The sequence below is a fragment of the Musca autumnalis genome, unplaced genomic scaffold, assembly GCF_047663935.1.
Source record: "Musca autumnalis isolate F117 unplaced genomic scaffold, ASM4766393v1 scaffold_5, whole genome shotgun sequence".
In the NCBI taxonomy this organism is placed as follows: Eukaryota; Metazoa; Arthropoda; class Insecta; order Diptera; family Muscidae; genus Musca; species Musca autumnalis.
The window spans coordinates 45,367,568-45,380,230 of NW_027412088.1; the positions used below are offsets into that span (position 1 = coordinate 45,367,568).

Here is a 12,663-nt window from a genome sequence, read left to right on the forward strand (position 1 = left end):
TATAACCTGATGATTCTAACTAGTGATACTGAACAGGTCAAAACCACGGGGATATTGCGACTTTGTCATGTTTAAGATGACCGGAGCCGTTGCTTAGAATCTTTAAATGTCAACGTCATTTGAAATATGATATGTTCGTTCGCTTATAATCCCTTCAATTACTTGTGTACTTACGCTGCAAACTGTATTTGACATTAGAAAACTTAAATGTAAATTTTTAAATTATTCTCATTTTTATTCAATGCATAGGAATCCAAAACCTAGACGTGCAAATTTTAAATTAATTCCTATATTTTGATATGATACGGTTTGTAGTTTCACTGACCGCAACGAGTTAAATGAATTATTAAGGTGATGAAAAAAATTGGCATTCCTGACATCATGTTCCAACGGGGAACACCATTACTTCCAAATGATTTTATAACCGGTCCTTGTGGGGTGTAATGTTTGTTTAGCTTTTCCATCAATGGGGTGCCGTCACTAGCCTCGAGATATCCCATTTGTTGGACCTGTAAAAACGAAATTAATATAAAAAATATAAAGACTCGAACTCATTAAGCGAAAAGAAAATGAACATACAAAATCAACTCCGATTTCCAGAGGTGCCATAAACTCGAACCACAAAACATCATTTAGACATACCGTACTATATGTGGTTCCATGGTAACTATAATAATCGCCAAGCTTCCCCTTTAAAATATCTGCCACTGAGGGCAGCGTATCAAAAGGAAGAAAGTCGAACGTATCCGGCATCCTTAGGTTTTGTAACAGTTGTACAATTTCAATAAAAAATGGCAATTCTGTAGTTCGAACAACCTAAAATTTCTGAAAGTTATGAATTTGTTCATAGAAAATGATTAAGATAATTTTGTAACTACCTTAAAACTAAAAGCCAATGCAATAATAGTGGACCCTTTTTCGCCAGCCACATCCAAAGATTCGTATTTAGTATCGTAAAATATTAAATGTAACGCCACTGGAAACTTTATAGCCCCCAAATCATTTTGTGGTTGCGATTTTTCAAGCCAATGCCAATAAATACGAGCCAAAGTAAAATTTCCATATTCTTTGAGGGGACCACCATATATAATGGGTACTCTACCGTCTTCGTATGAAAATTCCACAAACAGATTGTCCTCTGAATTTTTCAATTCTGCAGCGGACAGTATCACATCGAAATTGTCAAATGCAAAAGGTTCCCAGGATTTTTCTCGAATTTCCAAATTTGTTTCATTTAAAGGCATCTGATGTTTTCCAATACATTTTCTACTTGTTGATGGATATGTTGATACTTCTGATAATAAAAGAGACAGGCAATTTTATAGACCACCTATATAAGTAAACTCAAAACAAGGAACATATTATCCATTTGCTGTACTGATACGTATGAGTGTTGTCACAACGTATACGCTACCAAGATCGCAAATAAAATTAATTTCTTTAAAATTATTATGTAACAAGTAAAAAAGTATCAGTCGGCTTTGGCTACAGAGATATACCCTTAGCCTGTGTGGATTGAAATATTTTTTCCGAAAAAAACTTATGTATTTAGGGGGGTTTTCTAAATATTGGGCGTATGAACCGACAAAAGCTCAAAAATTTGCGGGAATAAAGAAAGATAGGGTTTTTATCAGACTAGCCTACGAAAAACATAATAATGCTGTAAACAGAGCCACTAGGAAAAACTTCGGTAAATATGTCCAAAGGATCCTCGAATATACCCTTAACCGCACAAAAATGTTGAACATTTGTGTGGGTGGTACCATAAGGATTGGACAGATAGGGCCCAAATTTGAACGTAAACTAAGTTTCGACAATATTTAGTTTGGACCAAATCGGTTGCTAATATCCAAAGTGTGGACGAACGCAGTATTCGGTTCAAGCTCTCCACCCAGTACATATGGTGCCATAGGGGTTTTTTACAACTTTCGGGCTGTTTTCTCAAGAAGTATGGACTTGTCCCTGAAAAAAAACTTTTGAGGCAGCGAGTGAAAGTTGCTTCAACAAAAATCAAAATGATTCAAGAACAGGTCTTAAGGTGAACTTATCCGAAAATTTGTGTGGGAGAGGACAAATATAGTCCATATTCGAACCTGATCTATATCTGGTAGATATATTAGGATGTGTAAAGTATGGACCAAATCGGTCACTCCCTTCAAGAGTTATCGTGCGCACAATTTTTCCGAACATTTTTGAACTTTTGTGGGGGAGGTACCTGAAGGAGTGGACCGATATGGCTTATCTTCGAACTTAAACTTAGTTTGGACAAAATATTATGAAGGCCACATCTTGAACCGAATCGAGAGTTATCTTGCGCTCCAACCACCACACACGGTGTCAGAGCGGTTTTTTGTGCATTTCAGGCTATTTTCTCAGGAAGTATGGACTTGCCCCTGATAAAACTTATAGCGTCGTATGGGTGCAGTAAAATACAAGTTGCTACAACAAAAATCAAAGCGATTCGATAGCAGGTCCTAAACTGAACTTTTCCGAAATTTTGTGTGGGAGGTAGCCGAAGGAGTGGAGCGATTGAGTCCATATTGGAACCTCATCTAAGTCCGGTAGAAATTTCACGATGTGCAAAGTATGGACCAAATTGGTTACTTCCTTTAAGAGTTATCGCGCAAAAATTTTCCGAACTTTTTCGGGGGAGGTACCCGACGGAGTGAACCGATATAACCCATTTTCAAACTTAAACTAAGTTTGGACAAAATATTACTAAGGCCAAATTGTGGACCGAATCGGTTGATCTGTTCGAGAGTTATCGTGCGCTCCAGCCAGCCAGACAGACAGACGGACGGACATGGCTAAATTAACTCCAAATTGTCTGAAACACATTTCGTCCAAACATACTTGGGGTCTAAAACCATTATTTCGATGAGGCACATTTTGCCCGTATGAAAGTGTACACTGTACATACCCTCGTTAGCATAAATGCTGAGGGTATAAAGAAAGAGTGCACAAACTAACTGGAAAACCCCCATAATTTCAATCAGCTAGGAAACGAAATAAGCAAAAATACGGGGGGGACTAGAAAAGCTTATAATGAAAACGCGAATATTTATCATCAGAAATGGTTTTATTGTTTTTCCAATTATTCTCCAACAATTGTTGAAGCACTTTTTCACTCCCATTGAGAGAACTCCAAAACATGGTTTTTCAATACTTCAGCAGCATTTTCCGGCGAAGAAAATCGTTGACCACGCTTTCTATACCTTCAGCATTTATGCGAGGGTATATATAGATGAGGCAAAATGGTTTTAGACCCCAAGTATGGTTGGACGAAATCCGTTTCAGACAATTTGGAGTTGATTTAGACATGTCCGTCTGTCTGTCTGGCTGGAGCGCACGATAATACTCGAATGGATCAACCGATCCGGTCCAAATTTGTTGCTTTCGTAATATTTTGTCCAAACTTAAAGTTCAAAGATGGGCTCTATCGATCCACCCCCCGGTACCTCCCCCACAAAAGTTCGAAAATGTTCGGAAAATTTGTGCGCATCATAACTCTTGAACGGAGGAAACGATTTGATCCAAACTTTGCACATCGAGATACTTCTACCAGACTTAGATGAGGTTCCAATATGGACTCAATCGGTCCACTCCTTCGGGTACCTCCCACACAAAATTTCCGATAAGTTCAGATTAGGACCTGTTCTCGAATCGCTTTGATTTTTGTTGCAACAACTTGTATTCACTGCCCCTTATACGATGGTACAAGTTTCATCAGGGGCAAATCCATACTTCCTGAGAAAAAAGCCTGAAAGATGCAAAAATGGTGCCGATTCGGTCCAAAATTTGGCCTTAAAAGTTTTTTAAAGGCAAGTCCATACTTTTTCAGAAAACAGCCCGAAAGGTGTAAACACCCCTATGGCACCATATGTAGTGGCTGGAGAGCACGATAACTCTCGAAATGATCAACCGAGTTGGTAAAAAATTGGGCCTTCCGTCATACATTGACTAAACTTTAGTTTCAGTTCGAAGAGATGAGCAATACCGGTCCACAGCTTTCGGTACTTCTCCCAATATTTAAAAAATGACACTAAAATGGTATGCACTATGTCCCTTGAACGGCTTAACCAATTTGGTCTAAATTTTGGATCCCCTAACATTTTGTCCAAATTTAGTTAAACTTCTAAAATGGCCCATATTGGTCCTCTCCCCCACAAAAGTTCAACATTTGTGTCCAAGTGCAGTTTAGGGTATGTTCGTAACTCCGTTTACAGCGATATTATGTTTTCCGTGGACAAGTCCGTGCTTCCTAACATACTGGTCCAAAAGTTGTACGATGACCCACTGAAATGACTAGTGGGCGCGATATCTTTGGAAAAGATATGACTCCCAAAATAAGATCCACTTCGATAATGGACTATGTATGTCCATTCCTTTAAGTACCTCCTCCGCAACACTTTTGAACTTTAATCCTAATCCACATTTTTGGCGGCAAGTTCAAATGCCCAAAAAGTGTTTCAATTCACATGGACAAATCTGTCGGTAAAGGCGACCAATACTTTTTTACTTTTTTACTTGTTTTTTTTTTTTTTTGCTTCGTGAGCGAGATTGAAAACAAGTCATTGGGTGCCAAGTCAGGGCTGCACCGCGAATGAATCGTCATTTTCACGTTTTGTCCGATCAAAAAAGGCTTGTTGAATCTATGTGTGAGAGCTCGCATTGTAAGGATGCAGAATGCTTCGTCTCCTCTTGTTCGTTTTTCGAATTTCTCCAAACCTTCAGATGTACCACTCAGACTTGACCTCCCACGTTGCTCAAGCGGTAAAGTCGCCAGTTTTTGTCACTTTTGCCGAAGAAACATGCGACCATTTGCTTCAAAGTGCCTCTTTCACATGATTCGTCACCTGTGTCAATCTTATAGACGTCTTTGGAAGCATCGCGATCGTATTTTTCAAAATTTCTTTGTACCAATCGATAAGAGCATCTTTTGAGCGATTGTCAAACGAGAACAAACCTTTTTGCGGTGTTCATGCAATATCGAATGTATGCTGGTGGAGGAAATGATATATAGCATGACGATCTTGAATTATCAGGACGGCCTTCACGACGTTTGTCACAAAAGTAGTTTTTCACAATGCCATAGAATGTCCTTCACTGCCACACGTCGAAAGTTGGGAAAAATTATCCGTCGAAAATGATCACAAGTAAAATCCATTTTTTTTTTTTGGCAAATTGGCCTAGGCCTGAATCTTTTCAGGCAGCCCTCGTATTTTGCGAAACATTGCCTTCTTTTTTAATGTCGTATTGTTTTGAGAGTCACATATTTTGACCGAACTAGCGGAAATGGGCCATTTGAGGTTTGCAGCAGCCGTGAAACTTCTCCACCAATAATTGTCAACATACATAGGCACATGTATTGGTATAGACCCCATATAACGGGACCTCCCTATTGTCGGAATTTTGACGATTTTAGGTACAATTTTCAAACGAACTAGCTGTAATTTAACATTTGAAGGTCCCAGTAGTCACAAAACTTACCCACCAACAATTGTCTACGCAGGTACATGTTTTAGTATAGCCCCATATAATGGTACCTCCCGATTTATGGTGTTTTGCTACATTTTATGACCTATCAACTTGTAGTTTATTTCGGGTTCCAAGTGGTCGCAACATTTCTCCTCTAAAAATTGTCCACATAGGTCCATGTAGTGGTATAGACCCAGTCTCACCTGATTTTAGGTATTTGAAGGTTTTAAAAACATTTTTGACGGAACTACCTCTGTTTTTTATTTTTTATTATTTATTTATTTATTTATTTATTTATTTTTTTTTTTTTTTTTTGTTAATTTGAGGATTTCTGCAGTCAAGAAACTTCTCCACCAAAAATTTCAGTATGGCTCCATGTTATGGTATAGCCCTCATATAACAGTACCTCCCGCACGGTGCTATTGAAGCAACATTAAGGAAGGAGCTTACACCTAGGAAGATGTTGCGGATTCTGAAACTACAATGTTCATAGATGAGAAAAATCAAAAAACAAAAAAAAATCGCCGAAGCGCTTTTTAAATACATCGCGATTTAAGTTGACATTTTTAGGGGTTTTTAGGTTTTTCACGATTTTGCTTGGAACCGGCAAGTCATATCGAAATGGGATTAGAGAAAATGTTGTAGCAGTGACAATTTTCTACAAAATTTACTTTTATGAGATTGTCCTGGGTTTTAAAATCTTTGAGATATAGAAGTTCACATTGGGAAAATGCACTGACTGTATCGCCTCCTTATAAAAACATGTCAGGCACGGTGCGCCTTAACTAACTTTAAATGAAAACCGCTTACACCTGAGAAGTTTTTGCCGATTCTAAAACAGCAATGTCCGTAGATGAGAAAAATCCGAAAACAAGAAAAAATCACTGGAGAAATATTTAAGTAAATCGCGGTCAAAGTTCCCATTTTTAGGTTTACGCGATTTTGCTTGGAAACCTTAAGTCCTATCGAAATAGGGCTAAAGAAAATATAGTTGCTGTGAAAATTCTCTAGAGGATTGACTTATATCATTTGTTCCTAGGTTTTACCACTTTGGAGACATAGAAGTTCAGATAACATTTTAAGGTTTTTTTTTTGTTAGGCTTTCGCGATTTTGCTTGACAACGGCAAATCTTATCGAAATGGGACTAGAGAAAATCTTTTAAATGTAGAAATGCTATACAAAGTCATTGGGTTCCAAGCCAGAGATGTACGGCGGCGTTTTGTCCATTAAAAAGAGAGCTGGTTTGAATCGATGCGTGAGAGCTCGCATTGTCATGGTGCACAATGATTCGTCTTCTCTTGTTCGTTTTTCGAATTTCTCAGGAGACTTCAGAATTAACCTTCCTACATTACTTAAGCCGTGTAGTAGCCACTTGGTCAATAAAGTCGAAGAAACAGGTGACCATTTGCTTCGAAGTGCTTTTTTCATGAACAATTTTGTTAGATTTGACTCGCCTCCGAATATCCCCACCGTCGATTGCAGTTTTGTTTCGGGCTCATACGCATAGATCCAAGATCCGTCGATCTTATAAACGTCGTTTGAAGCCCCACGATCGTATTTGTTCATAATTTCTTTGCAAAAACCGACAAGAGCCTTTTTTGAGCGATTGTCAAAACCTCACCTTTGCGGTCAGCTGTTCATGTTAGTTGCTGAAAGAAATAAGCAAGGATGCCTTTTTCTCAAGGTATATAACATGGCAAGCTTGCATTATCGGTATTATCCGTTTACGCAAGGCATAATTTTTTTCTGGCTCAACGACCGTTTTTGGACGGCCCTCACGAACGTCGTTTTTAGGCGAGTGTCGGTCACGATTGAATTCACTAAACCAGGTTTTCATAGAGCTATAGAATGTTTTTTATCGACATACAAAGAGTTAATTTGATTGATGCATCACTTGTCGTGATTATCCGAATTGATTGTTGAGTAAAATGATCGGACGAAAATCTTCACAAGTAAATTCCATTTTTTCTGCAAGCCAACAAAAATTTGGTAAGCACATGTCATTACTTCATGCATTACCGAGTAATGAGTGCTCATTACACTTCGTATTATCAGGCAGAACATACATATATAGTGGTTTACGCATAACTAATTACTTCCTTACTTAATACTTACTTAATAAGTAATGAGTACGGTGGCACAGAGCTAGAGTGTCCGACTACAAATCCTAGGGTTGTGTGTTCAAGGCTCACCGTCGGAATGGGAGATTTTTGTCCACAAGACACACAAACAAATCAGCCAGCTGTGCTGACGGAGATATACCCTCAGCCATAGACAAAAAACAAGTAAAAAAGTATCAGTCGGCTTTGCCGACAGAGATATACCATTAGCCCATGTGAATTGAAACACTATTTGGACAGTTGAACTTGCCCACAAAAATTGGGATTAGGATTAAATTTCAAACGTGTTGCGGAGGAGGTACTTAAAGCAATGGACCGACATAGTCCATTATCGAAGTGGATCATATTTTAGGGAGTCATATCTTTTCGATAGATATCGCTCCCACTAGTCATTTCAGTTGGTCATCCTATAACTTTTGGACCAGTATGCCAGGAAGCATGGACTTGTCCACGGAAAACAGGACCATATCGAACAGCATCGGTATGCACTTTCAAAGGATTTTCGAACAGACCTCAAATTGCACTTGGACACAAATGTTGAACTTTTGTTTGGGAGGTATCCTAAGGAGAGGACCGATATCGGCCATTTTAGAAGTTTAACTAAATTTGGACAAAATGTTAGGAGATCCAAATTAGGACCAAATTGGTTGACCCGTTTCAGAGACATAGTGCATACCATTTTAGTGACATTTTTTAAATATTGGGGGAAGTACCGGAAGCTGTGGACCGGTATTGCCCATCTTCGAACTAAAACTGAAGTTTGGACAAAATATGACGAAGGCCACATTTTGAATCAAATCGGTTGATGGGTTCTAGAGTTATCGTGCTCTCCAGCCACTACATAAGGGTTTTTATACCTTTCGGCCTGTTTTCTCAAGAAGTATGGACTTTTCCCTATTTTTACCGTCGTAATTGAGGCAGCGAATGCAAGTTGCTTCAACAAAAATCAAAGCAATTCGGAAGTAGGTATTAAAGTGAACTTTTCCGAAATTATGTGTCTGAGGTACCCGATTGAGTCCATATTGAAACTTTACTCCCTTCAAGAGTTATCGTGCACACAAATTTTCCGAACATTTGTGGGGGAGGTACCCGAAGGAGTGGACCGATTGAGTCTTTATTGGAACCTCATCTAAGTCTGGCAGAAATTTCACGATGTGCAAAGTATGGACCATGTCGGTTACTTCCTTCAAGAGTTATCGTGCGCACAAAATTTCCGAACATTTTCGAACTTTTGTTTTGTTCAATATTTATTTTGAAAATTGTGAGAAATTCAGTTATAGTTTTTTTGTGGGATTTTTCAGACTTAAACCACTATAACATAGCCATTTGTTAGCCGATTTAAGAAAATAATAACTTGTTCTAAAGATATTATTCACCCCTTTAAAAGAAAGAAGAATCAATAGAAATTCGTTGTGAAAAAAGAAGATATGCCCGTTTAAATTTGAAAATATAAGAACCCCAGATTTTCACTACTTTTACCGTCATAAAAAAATAAAACGAGGTGACACAAACGAACTAAAGGCATTGTCGTTGTCCATGGATCCCAACACGATAGAATTTTGCATCAGAATGCTTGAATATTTTTCTGGTTAACTTTTGTAGCACAGTGCCATTTACCGAGTTTGCACCTTCACAAGGCCAAAACTGCCTGAAGGAACTTTCCAAAGCTTTTGCGATGTATTAGAGAATTCTTCATTACTGTCTTGGCTACAGTTTTTGTCCTGTGTTTGATCGAAAATCTCAATGGTTTGGCTGTTATATGCCAAAATGTCTAAAAAACGTTGATAAAAAACTTAAAGTCAAAATCGGGAGGCTCGATTTTCACCGTAGACCTTTGCTCTAGTGAACTTTTTTGCTCAGTTCAATCCCAAGAATCAGAAACGCGAAGGACCCATTAAGGTTTTTTTCCTTCCATACAAATCGCCCCGGCCTAATATATATGTATGGGTCTACGACCCTTATTGCGATGTGTTACAAACTTTTTGGCCAAAACCAACTTATAATACCCTCCCCACATAAGGGTGTAGGGTATAACAAAACGACGGCTATTGTAAAAAACCCGATTGTCTTGTTTTCATAGGCAAGTCAAGTCCAAAGATTGGCTTTATATCGGCCCACGTTATGATATAGTCCCCATATAACGGAACCGCCCGATTGCATTTATTTTGAGGATTTTAGCTACATTTTTACCGATCTATCTGTAGTTTTACATTTGAGAATCCCAGTGGTAACAAAATGTCTCCACAAAAAAAATTGTCAGTATCTCGAAGTGAACGTATGAGAAAAACATAATCATCAATTAAGTTCTCCATTGTCCAAGGGTATGAAATAAGGGAACCTTACGTTTTACTTACTAATTCAGGTACATTTCGTTTAGCCTTACACCACTTAAGATGAAAAAGAAAACAATATACATGGGTGTTGGACATTGCAAATTTAAAGACGGTCAGAACCCTTCGGTGATGCCTTTCGTCCGTTACTTCACAAAACCAATATATATTTGGAATTTCTAAAATTTTTGTATTTTAAATACTTATGTACATTTACCACAAAATGAATTACTGATCCGAAATATGAAAATCAGACCTGCAAAAAGAAAAAGGTAAAATGTATACTATTTGAATTAAAAATATCGAAATTTAATATCTCTTATTTACTGAAAGGGCGTCATATCTCCAAAATCATATACAAAACAGTCTTAATAAAGTTATATCCATTCTTATAAGTTTTCTTTTGTTATTGTTTGGGTTTTACGACTTTCTTAGCATTAACTTTTAGCGTAAAAATGGTTTTGTTAAAGCCTCCAAATTTGCTTGTTTTGCCATTCAAAATTCATCCGAAGGCAAAAGAAAACACAAAATAATGACACATAGTGTTAATATACATTTCATGCACCATGTAAAACAAATTTTCACATTTTCATGCTAGGGGAGGCTCCTCTCATATCACAGAATATAGCTCGATTTTATTTCAGATCAATGATATGGGATATGTTTCTCATCGCCGAGATATGTATAAACAAATTTTATATGGTTGATATCTTTAGGAAACCGAAACCAAGATTACTTTTAGAAGTTTAACTACTATTGACAAATGTTATATTGTTGTATTGCTACTTATAATAATTAATTATTCTATAGTTATAGTTGCTAACTTACATATTACTTGAAGTATTTTGAAAACATTAAACTTTTCACATTTATTCATATTTCTAACCGATTAAAAGTGAAATGAATGAATGTTAAAGAAGACTGAAGTTTAAATAACCATGTCATTGGCAATGGAATGCACACAAAATGTACCAACTAAATTATTAAAGCATTCTGTAACAACAAAAGCTTTAACATTTATTAAATATTAATTTGTGCATTTGTAATATTTGAACTGCGAAATATGACTATGTCAGCAGGTAAATACTCTCAGCCTATGACTGTACAACAAAAAACACAATAACATTAGTGGTTAACCTATATATCCTATGAGCAAATCTATAGTTTTAAAAGTAAATAGCATTTTCGTAGGTTCTGAGATAGGTATCAAGAACAGTCAGCCTAAATATTCCACTGACATAAACCTTCAATGCAATTTACAATTTATTTATATACTTCAGGAATACAACTTGGTTGGGGTTCTTGTATAATTCGGTCAATACTCGTACCAAGAGAAGTAAGACAAATTAAGTTATAGTGTTGTAAGGCCAGATGTGGGAACTTTAAATATAAAACAACTTGTATTCTCCGTCCATACTTCCTGAGAAATTAGCCTGAAAGTTGCAAAAAATCACTATGACACCGTGTATAGTGATTGGAGCTGAAGATAACTCTCGAATGAAACTGCCGATTCGGTCCAAAATTTGGCCTTCGTAATATTTTGTCCAAACTTAGTTTAAGTTCTCAGATAAGCCATAACGGTCCACTCCTTCCGGTACCTCCCCCACAAAAGTTCGAAAATGTTAGGAAAATTAGTGCGAACGATAACTCTTGAAGGGAGTAACCGATTTAGTCCATACTTTGCAAATCGTGAAATTTCTACCAGACTTAGAAAAGGTTCCAATATGGACTCAATCGATTCACTCCTTCGTGTACCTCCCATACAAAATTTCGGAAAAGTTCAGTTTAGGACCTGCTCTCGAATTGCTTTGATTTTTGTTTTAGCAACTTGTGTTCACTGTCCTGTATACGACGGTACTAGTTTCATCTGGTCCATACTTCCTGAGATAATAGCCTGAAATTGGTCCATACTTTACACATTCTTATTATCTACCACATGTAAATCAAGTTTGAATATAAACTATATTTGTCCACTCTTTCGAATACCTCCAACAATTTCGGATAAGTTCAATATAAGACCTGCTCTCGAATCACTTTGATTTCTGTTGAAGCAACTTGAATTTGCTGCCTCAATTACGATAAAAGCTTTTTCAGGGGCAAACCCATACGTCTTGAGAAAACCGCCCAAACGGTTAAAAACCCCTATGACTGGATACCTCTATAATTCTCGAACTGATTAACCGAGTTGGTCCAAAATTTGGCATTCGTCATATTTTGTCCAAACTTAGTTTCAGTTCGAAGATGGGCAACAACTTCCGGTATTTCCCTCCAATATTTAGAAAATATCACTAAATTGGTATGCACGATAACTCTTGAAGGGGGCAACCAATTTGGTAAAAACTCTGGATCTCCTTATATTTTGTCAAAAATTTAGTTTAACTCCTAAAATGGCCGATATCTATGTTCTCCATATGGTACCTCTCCCACAAAAAGTCAAAAATTGTGTCGATCTGTCCGTGGATGAAAGTTTCAATTCACATAGGTTGAGGGTATATCTTTGTGTCAGCAAAGCCGACTGATACTTTTTAACTTGTTTTTTTTTTTTTTAAGTTTGACAGTTTTTAGCCTAAGCGTAAACTGTCCTGAGTTTGACATGCGACCATGTGCTGGGTTGTTTTCAATGGATTGATTGAGACACCACCAAAACATAGTTTTTGAACGCTTTTACAGCATCTTCTGGCGACGAAAATCGTTGACCACGCTTTTTTTCTTGATGTGCTGCAATCAAATGAAG

At 37.3% G+C, this 12,663-nt stretch overlaps 1 protein-coding gene across 1 annotated transcript; it reads right to left on the minus strand.

Annotated features, from left to right (window-relative positions):
• Positions 1-233: 233 nt before the first annotated feature.
• LOC141406809 (carbonic anhydrase 1-like) lies at positions 234-10,844 on the minus strand. Its single transcript, XM_073992858.1, has 5 exons — positions 10,758-10,844; positions 10,147-10,185; positions 879-1,294; positions 580-816; positions 234-509 (listed from the first exon to the last, which is right to left on the minus strand). Exons 1-5 carry the CDS (start codon positions 10,804-10,806, stop codon positions 318-320), a joined length of 933 nt encoding a protein of 310 aa, XP_073848959.1. The 5' UTR covers positions 10,807-10,844; the 3' UTR covers positions 234-317.
• Positions 10,845-12,663: the final 1,819 nt, after the last annotated feature.

Bases quoted from the DNA above. Each gene is read 5' to 3' on its own strand.
- LOC141406809 (XM_073992858.1), bottom strand. From the start codon at position 10,806: ATGAATAAATGTGAAAAGTTTAATGTTTTCAAAATACTTCAAGTAATA. The intron at 817-878 runs GTAGTTACAAAA...CAGAAATTTTAG, and splicing joins CATTGGCTTTTAGTTTTAAG to GTTGTTCGAACTACAGAATT. The intron at 510-579 runs GTATGTTCATTT...TCGTTTTTACAG, and splicing joins TGGAAATCGGAGTTGATTTT to GTCCAACAAATGGGATATCT.